The following is an 11,410-nucleotide window of genomic DNA, read 5'->3' on the forward strand; positions in this document are numbered from 1 at the left end:
AAACTCCTTTGCCAAACTTCAAAACTCCTTTGCCAAACTTCAAAACTCCTTTGCCAAACGGTTTGCCTTTGGTCAAAGTTTTTGTTGGTTCACAGGTATTTCTGCACTAACAACATATTAATGATAATGCATGACACCAAATCATCTGCAAAGAATGAGACTATACTTTCAACTTCCCTTCTTTAAAACAATGTATATACAGTAAAAATAAAAACCAATGTCTCTCTATCACCAACAGTATTATCTTTCTCTCTCTCATTGGCAGAATATCCAATTCTGGTCATCTATATCTTTCCTAAAGGCTACCCTCGTTGCCACTCCTCTTAGGTTCACCACTCACTAGACTCTCGTATAATATATTTTAGGGTGTGTGAGGATACAGGTGATATATTATTGTATGCTGTGGGAGGGGCGCTTTAAATATAACCCTAACAACTAAATGTACTTACCATAAACATAGAGATGAATATCTTCTTGAGCAAAACGTGGGGCACATGCGCAGCAGGCAGGCAAGATGGGCGATTTAGCTGAGTAACTCCTCCGTACCCGAGCACGGCACTCCTCTAAAAGAAACCATGCAAACCTCAGACCAATGCCAAAACTACCTGCAGCACTGTCAGAACACCCGCTAAGATGAAGCCTAGAGAAGAGTCAAGCATTGCGGGAAGTTGCGCAATGCTTTCAAAGAAGAGCCCTGTGGGGACTTACAGAAAATCAATATGGTGGCGACACGAGGTACCCCTGAGAGTCAGAGGTGGAGGCTGAAGCTGATAATAGTGCTAGACCCGCAACTAAAAGTAATCTAGATAACTTACTGAAAGGTATGGTACAGAAAATGCAAATAGAAATGAACAAAAACAGTAGTGTCTGAACTAAGACAAGACTTACATGGACTATGGGAGATAACTGACTGTCTGGAGGGGTAGCAGACAAACTGATCTCAGCCCAGAATATCAGTGACCACAAGATAGTAACCTTAAAAACACAAATAAGTACTCTGACTGAAGCGCTATTAGATACAGAAAATTGTGCTAGATGAAACAACCTGAGATTAAGAAATATCCCAGAAGCGCTGGAGGAATTTGTGCGAAAGCTGTTTCAGACCCTGCTTCCTGATTTTACAACACTCACTAAACCGCTGACATTCCTCCCTAATCTATTTGAGGCGATTTGGGCATTTCATTTCTTCTCAAACTACAAAATAAACAACACAAAATCAGAGGCCCTGGCACTGGGAGCCGACACATGTATGCTAAAACTGTTGAAGCTGAATTTTAACTTCAGATGGAAGGAGGAGCGCATCAATTATCTAGGGGTATTCTTGACCACCAGGTATTCAGTGCTTTACAAAGCTAATTACCCAGAGATGTTCTTGTCGAATAAAAGAGATCTGGAGGAGTGGAACAGGTACTGCATATCATGGATTGGCAGAATAACATCAGTAAAATGAATTCCCTCCCCAAGCTGCTCTATCTGTTCCATAATCTCACAATCAATATCCCAATCAAAACCATGAATAATATGCAAAGCAAAATGTATACATTCATTTGGAAAAGGAAAAAACAAAAATAAAAAGTTTATTTAAAGATAGTGCATTAAAGATAGATGGTGGTCTAGCCCTTCCATCCTTAAACAAGTACTATGCTGCAGCACAATTGAGTCACTTACCGGCTTGACATAGACCCACACAGACAATCAAATGGGTGGAGATAGAAGCAGCTGAGATAATTGTACAGAATATAGATTCCTTTGCTGTAGATCCCTTAAAGAATAGACCTAGAGAGGCGTATATCCATCCAGTCATTAAATTCCCTTTAAATATTTGGGATACCTGGGAGAAAAAACACTTACACTTTGGTGTCATTTTGCCCAAACATTTTAGATTTAGATATTTTTGATTTTTTTCCCCACAACTGTGAAAGTTCAAACGATACATAGCTGAAGTGAATTTAGGCAAGTTCACATATCTGTAATGTTGATCCACTGAGAAATCTTATTGTGATTAGGGTCTTTTTTTCCACAATATCAGACATAAAGCACTTGGCAATTATTTCACTAGGGGACATGTTGCCCATCTCAATATCAATATACAGATGTAGTAGCAGTTAACGTCTTTGCACCAATGGATTAACGCTGCACTGGGTTCCATTAAGAAGCATAGCCCCCCACAGCTCTTCACCAATGGCGTAACTACAACTTAAGGGACTCTCGCCCTGACGTCGCCATGATGACGCAGCGACAGTCTGAAGGGAGGGTTGCAACAACAAGTGTCTGGAGGAAGGGTTCCAACAACCTTAAGGGCCCTTCCCCTTACCCATCCCGAGCATCCTGGGTATCCCGAGCAGTGATTACCCCACTGTCGGTCACAGCAGACACTGTCCCTTACACTGCAGACTTTTTTTTCTTAGTTTATTGCTTCTTCAAGTGTTTGCAGATATTAAAACATATAGGCTATCATAGTAGACGAAGAGTTACACATATCAATATTGTCTGTTACCTATGGAAGTATTTCCTGAGTACACGTCTGAGGCCAACTACCAAAGTCTCTTGGCAATAATGGCACAAGAAATCAGCACAAGACTTATGAAACAAGATGTTGTCATTGACAAAAGCATTTTTTTTTTTTTGTATTTGATCCATCTGGCGCTGTTGATTCTTACTGATTTACAGGACAATTTCATAGTTTTCACTCAAAACAGGCTATCATGGTATGTATGTTCTCCAAACTGCAATAGGAAATCTCATCAAAAAGGAATTGTGAGCTCTTGCCAGCTTGTGGTCAGACTTATACATACACTCTGATGTTTTTCCAATATTGTTAGCAAGAAACCAGTTACTTCATTAACAGATCCTTCTGTAAACTGTTTGTAGTCACACTGCTTAGAATAATCTCTCAGAAACCATACTAACTTGTCACACCCACATTATTCATGTCCCATTTTAATTATAGTGTATTATTGAAGAAAAATAGCCTGCTCAAAATGCTTTCCGTCTTTGATAGATTAGGTGTGTTACTCTTTAGAATCTACAGTATGAAATCAGGGGCAATGAGATGTAATAATGTCATCAAGCCAAGATCATAAGAGGCAATAACTGTAAGTGGGTTGGCCAGGCCCACTTTCTTATAAAAGGAGGTAGAATCCACAGTGAAGTCATTTTTATATCAGCTCACTGAAGAAACATGGCTCATCAATCCATTCACAAAAGCTCAGGTTCGGGTCTCAAACATTTCCCATCAACTGTCTTACATAAGAATGTGAGCAGACACAATGTATGCTCTTTTCCTTCTAAGAAAGGAATAAGTGCTAGTCACAGGGGGAAATTTTGCTCTAGCAGTCAAAGTGCCTATAATGTTGGTTTAGGAGGGCATAATATGTCAGTTGGAAGTTACCGGTCAGTGAGAAGTGGACATGGATATGGAGGATATGGTAGTGGACATGGTTTCAGTGGAGCTGGCTATGGATTTGGGAGATCATTTTGCTCTGCAGGCATCACCAATGTTACTGTGAACCAAAGTCTCTTGGCCCCACTCAACTTGGAGATTGATCCAAACATCCAGAGAATGAGGACAGGGGAGAAGGACCAAATCAGGGGGCTAAATGATAAATTCGCCTCCTTCATTGACAAGGTAAAATAAATATACTTTTTGTGGGTGCATGTTTGGAACAAATATGTAACAATGGTAACAAATTGGTAGTAATTAATTATATTGAGAACTTTGACATTACTACCTTAGAAGAACATAGAAGGTGTGGGTCGGAGGATAAGAGGCCCATACGAAGAAGAAGGAGGTATGAAATGCAGGAGGAGGAGTGAATGGTGGATTCTGATTTTGCAGCTAGCAAAAGATACAGGAAAATGTCTGATATTTAAAGGCAAATCTCAGATGAGATTATTTCATCAGTCTACTGTAAAGTATAGCCTTCCAATTATATATTACATTTATGAAAAGAGATGGTTTCATGTTCTAACTCAAAATATCACTGTCATCTATAAATAGCACTTCTAACAAACAGCTTTTTTTTAAATAATGTTTTTAACTTTTTATTTGTATTTGTTATTATTTAGGTGCGCTTTTTGGAGCAACAGAATAAGATGCTGGAGACCAAGTGGTCATTGTTACAAGATCAAAGAGCTGCTAGAAGTCAAATTGAACCTCTATTTGAGGCTTTTATCAGCAGCCTGAGGAGACAGCTGGAGAATCTGGGAAGTGAGAGAGCGCGTCTGGATGCAGAAAGGAGAAGCATGGAGGAAGCACAAGAAGAAATTAGGGGAAGGTATGTAGTTTACTCTTAGTATTGACTCTATAGAATATTTAAACACTGCAGTGTTCAGTTAAAAAAAAAGATCATATTAATACAACATCAAAGATCATTAAAAACTTAATCTTCATAAATATCTAATAATGAAATCTGACATCTAATTTTACAGATATGAAGAAGAAGTCAACAGACGCACAGCTGCAGAGAATGACTTTGTTGTACTAAAGAGGGTAAGCAATTCTGCAGTTAAATATTTTTGAACTAATAAAGAACTACATAAAAAGCATTTAGTTCTAAAAGAAGTGTGTGAAAATCTAAATGTTCTTACAATGCAGGACCAAATCTACAATTTCTTACAATGTGTAATAATGTATTTCAAAAGCATTGTGCTATTAGGCCTAACTTTGAAGAAAAATATACAGTACATGAATTTGTATCGTCCCTGCAGGATGTTGATGGTGCTTTTATTAACAAATCTGAACTGGAAGCAAGGGCGGATTCCATGACTGATGAGATTAACTTCCTACAAACTCTGTTTGATGTGGTAAAAATCATATTATTTCTGCTTTGTGCTACTTTCTTTTTCCAACTGTCAGTTACTGGTAGCGATGTGCAAATATTTTGCTCAGTTCAGGAACTAGGCAAAATGTGTACATTTTCGGTCAAAATATGGCTTTTGCTGGAGAGAGAGACATTTTAGGCGATGGATGATGTCTTAATACAGTATATATATTCTCTGTTGAAATGTTACAATTTTTTCCAGGACAGGTTGAAAAGGCCAATTGGTCCAAATTTTGAAAAGTTTGCACATCTCTAGTAACTAGTAAACAGCCACCTACAGTGTTTTTATAAAGATTGCTCTTAACAATATTTTATCGTGATATGTTTCTCTTTGAAACACTTCGATTGGCTTTTATCTTAATGTTAAAGCCTAATGGGAAAAGGTTTGATATATTTTCTTAGGAAATACAAAGACAGTTTACAAACAAAACCCATAAACACAAACATTCTTAATGTATCTACTTTACAGGAAATATCTCAGATTCAGTCTCAGATCTCAGACACATCAGTCATTGTTTCCATGGATAACAGCCGAGACCTGGATCTGGACGGTATCATTGCTGATGTCAGAGCTCAATATGAGGACGTTGCTAACAAGAGCAGAGCTGAAGCAGAGGCCACGTACCAATCAAGGGTGAGTCTATCACGGACAGATAAAAGCAGACATAATGTAAGTTTACCTGGCTCTCATTTCGTACATTTTGAGATGTGTGAGGGCTTGATTTAATCAGATACGGGTAATTTGTCCTTTCATGCTGTGAACGGAGGGATTATGACCTACAGGTGCTTGTTCTTTCAACCTAACTTTATACCATTATAGTCCTGCATTTTCTTTTCAAATTAAGCTTATAAATACCAAATATATTCCAAACACCTGTTGTGCAAAGACCTACAATGGGATTTCAATATTTTATTTTGGGTACAGTTTGAGGATCTGCGAAACACTGCTGGGAGAAATGGAAATGCTCTGCAGAACACCAGAAATGAGATTTCTGAGCTCAACCGGGCAATTCAGAGGCTTAAGGGAGAGATAGAGAGTGTGAAAGCACAGGTAAGTTGAATACATAATAGCTATAAAAATGTCTACATACTGTTCGCAATAAAGATAACCAAATCTTCTATAAAGCATCTTCTTTAGAAATATGTCCAACAGTATTAAGGTCTAAAAATAGGAATTGTATGTGAAAGGAATGTATAGCCTTCAATGATACAGTAGGTTAAATAATAAATTACTAAGGTCCAGATTCAATGAAGTCCAGCATCGTCATTTTGTGATTGCCAAATGTATTGCTTGGCTTTGCAGTAAAAAAATTTAATCTTTTTTGCCTAATTTGCTTAAAAGATATATGCATTTGCAAAATGTAATAAACATCTTGTTTGCATATACCAGGATGGGCACAAATACTTGAAATAGTATCAAATATTTCCAGAGTGATAAATCTAGTATCTCCAGAAAGTCAAGTTTAAATCAGTGATAACTAGGCTTGTGAATGCTGAGAGAACTAGATACACATACATTGTTCTAGCACATGACTAGCGGGGAACACATAGCAATTGAAGGGTTTGTGACAAAATAATTTAATTTAGATTTTCCAATTAAGTCACTGTATGTTCTGTTGTTGTTGTTGTGAGTGGGGTTTCCCCTTAGAATTTGGTAATGGGAGACATTTTACTGGTATATTTTTCATATTTTTCACTCTATAACTCAAAACGGTTTATACAGTATATTATAAAAAGCTGATATTGAAAAATGTAATCCCTACTACTTTTTATGCACATAAAATCTGTTGCTCTGGGTTCTGCAAACACATGGTTCTGTAGCTCTTAAAAGAGGAAAACCAACTGATCCAGGCAGCGTCACAAGTCAATTTGTCATAGTAAGTCAAGTGAAGAAAATTGTACATAAATATATCAGTTGGCTAGTGAAAATAACTCTGCTGTGCTTATTGATTAATATGTGAATACTAAATTTGGCGAAAAAATGCATATTAACATATAGATTTGCATTTTCAAAGCACCTTTTTCACTCCCCTCCTCACAAGCTTTATGTGCTATCTTCACTCTCTTTTCGTCAGTCATAATTTTACTTTGTATTCCCATAAAGTTGTCTTCGCCCTTTTTTGGTGATAAACTCACCTTTGGATACTCTTGCGACTATATTGATTCTCGTCTTAAGATTTTACAATGTAAGAATGAAAGTTATTTTTTAATTACTACTATATTAAAAAGAAATTTAGATCTAAATTGTCAATAGATCACTTTCTACTTTGTGCAGTTACATATGAAGATTTGATAGTTCTGTTACCACCATACTAATTCAAATAGTAAAAACCCACAGATGCATTTGAGGATGCAAACGATACAGAAGAACCTTCAATTTGACATATCTTCCCTTTTACCAGCGTGCGGCACTGGAAGCTGCTATCAGTGATGCTGAGGGACGTGGGGAGATGGCTGTCAGCGATGCAAAGAATAAACTGGCTGAGCTGGAGGGGGCTTTGCAGAAAGCTAAGCAGGACATGGCTAGCCAACTCCGCGAATACCAGGAGCTGATGAACGTGAAGCTGGCTCTGGATATTGAGATTGCAACATATAGGAAAATGTTGGAGGGAGAGGAGAGCAGGTGAATATGAAAACCTTTTATAAAGACCATTGTATTAATTAATTTATTATATGATGACCCATTTATTACTTACTGTGAATATACTGTACAGTACAAATAACATACTACAATTGTTTAATATGTGAAACAACACATCCTGATGCTATTTTACTGTAGTCAATCATCTACATTATTTACTATTAACAGAATGACCAAAACATGGTTGCAAAATACAACACTTTATGAAAACAGGAGCAACATTCACTGAATTGCAACAAAAGCCTCACTGCATAATGTTTGTTATTTGTGAACCAATAATAAAAATGATCATATGTTTGTTTTCAGGTTCTCTGGAGATGGCTCTGTTAACATCTGTAAGTACAGGAAATTAATGTTTATTTAATTTTATCATTCCCTCAACTAAAAACTGAATTCGAGATTGTGAAAAGAACGACATGCTGGACAATTATTCTGAGACTAATATGTCATATAGGATTCATTTTCATGGAATCTGCACTGTAAAAAGGTTATTTCTTAAACTGTGATTGTGCCAATAGGCAGAATATATCATATAATACTAAGGCCTCGGCCAGGGTGGCGCTGAGCGGGAGGGCGCGCTCACACTGGCTGCGGTGAAACATGTGTGGGGCCCAGCGTGAGCGAGCGCCTAAGAATACGTGTCTCTTAGCTGCTTGCCAAGCAAGCAAATTTGAATTTCTGCTCGCGCGTCACAATGAGGGCGAACCAGCTCCGTGAGGTCTTGGCCGTGCCCCCCGACACGCCTCACCCCCCCCCCCCCACGTGTGCACCTAGTCGGCCACAAATCGCCCGGCCGAGCAGGGCACAGCGCACGAGCGCCGGCGCACCCGCTCCCTGCCTGGCCGCAGCCTCAGGCTCTAATTCAATATACTGTTAAACTCTTTCTCCATGTCAGAGTTCTTGTGAGGGGAATAGAACTTAGAGGATTCCCTGCCATGGAGAAGAGACTTCACAGCAGAATTAGGGCATAAGGGTCAGAGTGCAGAGGTTTGTACTGTAGGTTTTTCTGTATAACCGATTCACAGACTACTGTATCTAAAAGCTCATGGGACTTCTATTTCTGTTTTAAGTGTTTAATTTTAACATGTTCCCTATTTTTTTTAAATTAATTGATTCATCTTTCCTCAAATACAATTGTAATAGCTCAACCCTAAATGATGTTAAAAAAAGAAAGCAACTTATAGTTTTCATTTTTTACAGTATGTCAGGATTAACAAAATAATTTTCTTTTTTTTTATAAAAGGATAAAACAGTTTATATGTGTTAAATTATTTTGTTAAAGAAGCAGCCATTTTTCATGAGCAAACGCCTAAAGTTTCTTTAGTTACTTTACAATTGTTTCCACATGCACTGTTTGCTAATTGACTAATTGCTTTGCTTTTTGCAGCTGTGCTACACTCAAGCACTGGAGGAAAACCGTTTTCTGGAGGAATGTTCCACGGTGGAAGTGGACATCATCAGAAGGGTGGATTTAGCTCAAGCACTGCGAGAAGCATCAGCTATATCTCCAAAAGCAAACATAGCTCTGGCCATGGATACAGCTGTTAAAAATGGAAAAATAGATTCAAATTCAAGTATTGATGAGAAACAAATAACTAATTACTTACATTATACAGCATTCATTTATTTGTATCTATAAACTCCAACTTCAACTGATACAGTCTAATATATAATTCACCCTAAACAAATGCATTCATGAGATCCTAGCCTACCTACATTTACTTACTATATGTACATAATGAAAAATATATATATTTGGCATTTCTATTTTTCCTTTTATGTGCAAGGCTTTATTTAATATTAATGATAGGAGTGATACTCCATGGAGGTAGTTTTTATATCATTTGCATAATTTTTATATGTGCATTACAACATTTTTCAAATTCCCTTATGACAATTAATTTAAAACTATTTTGTCATGTACCATGGTTGTATGTTGACAAAGCAGCAAATCACTTATTAGCTAGACCTTTCTATCCAATGTATAAGTAATTGTTGTCTTGGTTTCAATTTGTCTTACTGGATAAAGTTTAAAGTCAAATGCTTAACTTGCACATGATGTAAATGTAATAACCCCTGATTACTCATTTGTTTCATACCTTATATTTTTTTCTGTATCTATTTAATAAACTGCAAATGAAATGCCTATGTTTGCCAGAGGTATTGCTAGTTTTTCATTGGGTACATAATAATACAAAATAAACATCTCTAATTATTACAGATGTGAAAGTGGTAACATCACAATACAGGGACAAACAGTTTGACTGTTTATTAATTTAACATAATTAATAAAGATGAGTACTTTCAGTGGTGTTTTGGTTTTGGTGTTAACATTTTTTCCTTGAGGTTTGGATTTCATTTTGGGGGAAACTCGTTATGTTTGATTTTGGGATTTTTATTTTATTTATTTATAGTAAAAATGTAAAATAACCAGGAAAAATCATACAAAGCATAAAAAAATTGCTTAAAATGAGTGTAAAACCATTAACAAATATAGAATACTTTAATTATATGAAATCATTTTAAAAGTTACGACAAACAAAAAAAACAACCCAAGTTTTTAAGCTCCAGTGGTGCTAGTCAGCAGTGCCTTTTCATTTTAGTATGTACTCTACAAGTGTAACTTGAAACATTGAGCAAACCCCCAGGTCCACCATCCTACAGGACTCACCTTCCCCTTCCTGCCATGGCAGTCCAATATCAGGGGGTAATTGCAGTCATGGCTGTCCAACCTCAGATATCCAGCCCAACTCAAATATTGCCACCTGGTTAACACAAGGTAATGGGGTGTCATTTTGTAGACACTACGTGGAGTCCTGTTATGTGTTCGATAGAAACAGCACAACTCAATGTGATTATGACTTTGTCAGTGACCACCTAACTTCTCTTGATGAACGAGTTCACGGACAGGGTTTGTTTAGTAGGCTACAGAACATGCTAAACATACCACAATTTATACACAACTGGGTACTCACCCCCCTATGATCACTGCTACCTTGCTACCTTGCTCCTGGATGTCAACGCCCCCATCGTGACATCAGAGTGCCAGTGCAACGTGGCGTGATGATGTCATGTGCCACCAGGGGAGGATCCCAGGGCTCCACGAGGAGACAGCCTCCCCAATGCCTGTAACAGGCTAAGATGCTGTCCTGCAGGAAGCTGGAAACTAAGGGAGCCGCCCCCTCACTGGCAGCAGAAGGGTATGGTTTACCACTGTGGCAATCAATGTGAAGAGGGAGTGGGGGTGGGATAGTTTCCATGGGGAGGGTTGTTTGGCCTCCCAGGCCTCCCAGGTGGGTAGAGGGAGGGGGGTTAACCCCTTAATTATCATAGTGGTTAATACCCACTAAGGTGATAAAGGGGTTACAGGCCAGTAGTTAGTTTTTTTATTTTACTGTCGGTGCCCACTGAAGAGGAGGACAAGAACAGCCTCAATACTGGCATGGGTAAGTACCATTTTATTTACTATATGCTGGCTGGGAAATATTTTATTTTTAAAGGAAAATGCGTTATTATGCAAATCTGAATAATAGGAATCTTGCCCATTATTGTACTGTATATGTTTGGGGGGGGGGGGGGCGGAGGAAGTTGTTATAGGTAGACTGGGTGCCCATTCATTGCCATTGTGGTTATATTTGCTCTCATTGAGGGCATAGGTAACCACACTAGCAATTAATGGGTGTATTGGCTAGTATTGGTTGTTGTATTTTAGTATTTATTGGGGGTAGAGGAGGTGGGTGATGTGGGCAGTTGCCCTGGGGTGGGTGGTTAGGCCTCTCAGGTGGGTAGTGAGAGAGGTACACCCCTTTATTACTATAGCGGTTACTACCGGTAAGGTATGAAATGATTACCCCTCTAGCAACCTTCCTTGTAGGCCTAACGACCCACCCTGGGGCAACTACCCCCTTCACCCACTCCCTATTCCACAATAAACAAGGTACTCTGG

The 11,410-nt window shown here is 38.2% G+C and overlaps 1 protein-coding gene across 2 annotated transcripts; it reads left to right on the top strand.

Moving 5' to 3' along the window:
• The first annotated feature begins 526 nt into the window (after positions 1-526).
• Positions 527-9,777, top strand: LOC142491137 (keratin, type II cytoskeletal cochleal-like). 2 transcript variants are annotated; one of them, XM_075593431.1, is made up of 9 exons: positions 527-797; positions 4,069-4,277; positions 4,432-4,492; positions 4,711-4,806; positions 5,293-5,457; positions 5,749-5,874; positions 7,226-7,446; positions 7,771-7,799; positions 8,852-9,777. In XM_075593431.1, exons 1-9 carry the CDS (start codon positions 720-722, stop codon positions 9,010-9,012), a joined length of 1,146 nt encoding a protein of 381 aa, XP_075449546.1. In that variant the 5' UTR covers positions 527-719; the 3' UTR covers positions 9,013-9,777. The 2 variants fall into 2 exon arrangements, with proteins under 2 accessions (XP_075449546.1, XP_075449545.1); XM_075593430.1 differs by lacking the exon at positions 527-797 and adding an exon at positions 3,173-3,628.
• Positions 9,778-11,410: the final 1,633 nt, after the last annotated feature.

This window comes from Ascaphus truei, chromosome 3 (assembly GCF_040206685.1).
Source record: "Ascaphus truei isolate aAscTru1 chromosome 3, aAscTru1.hap1, whole genome shotgun sequence".
NCBI lineage: Eukaryota > Metazoa > Chordata > Amphibia > Anura > Ascaphidae > Ascaphus > Ascaphus truei.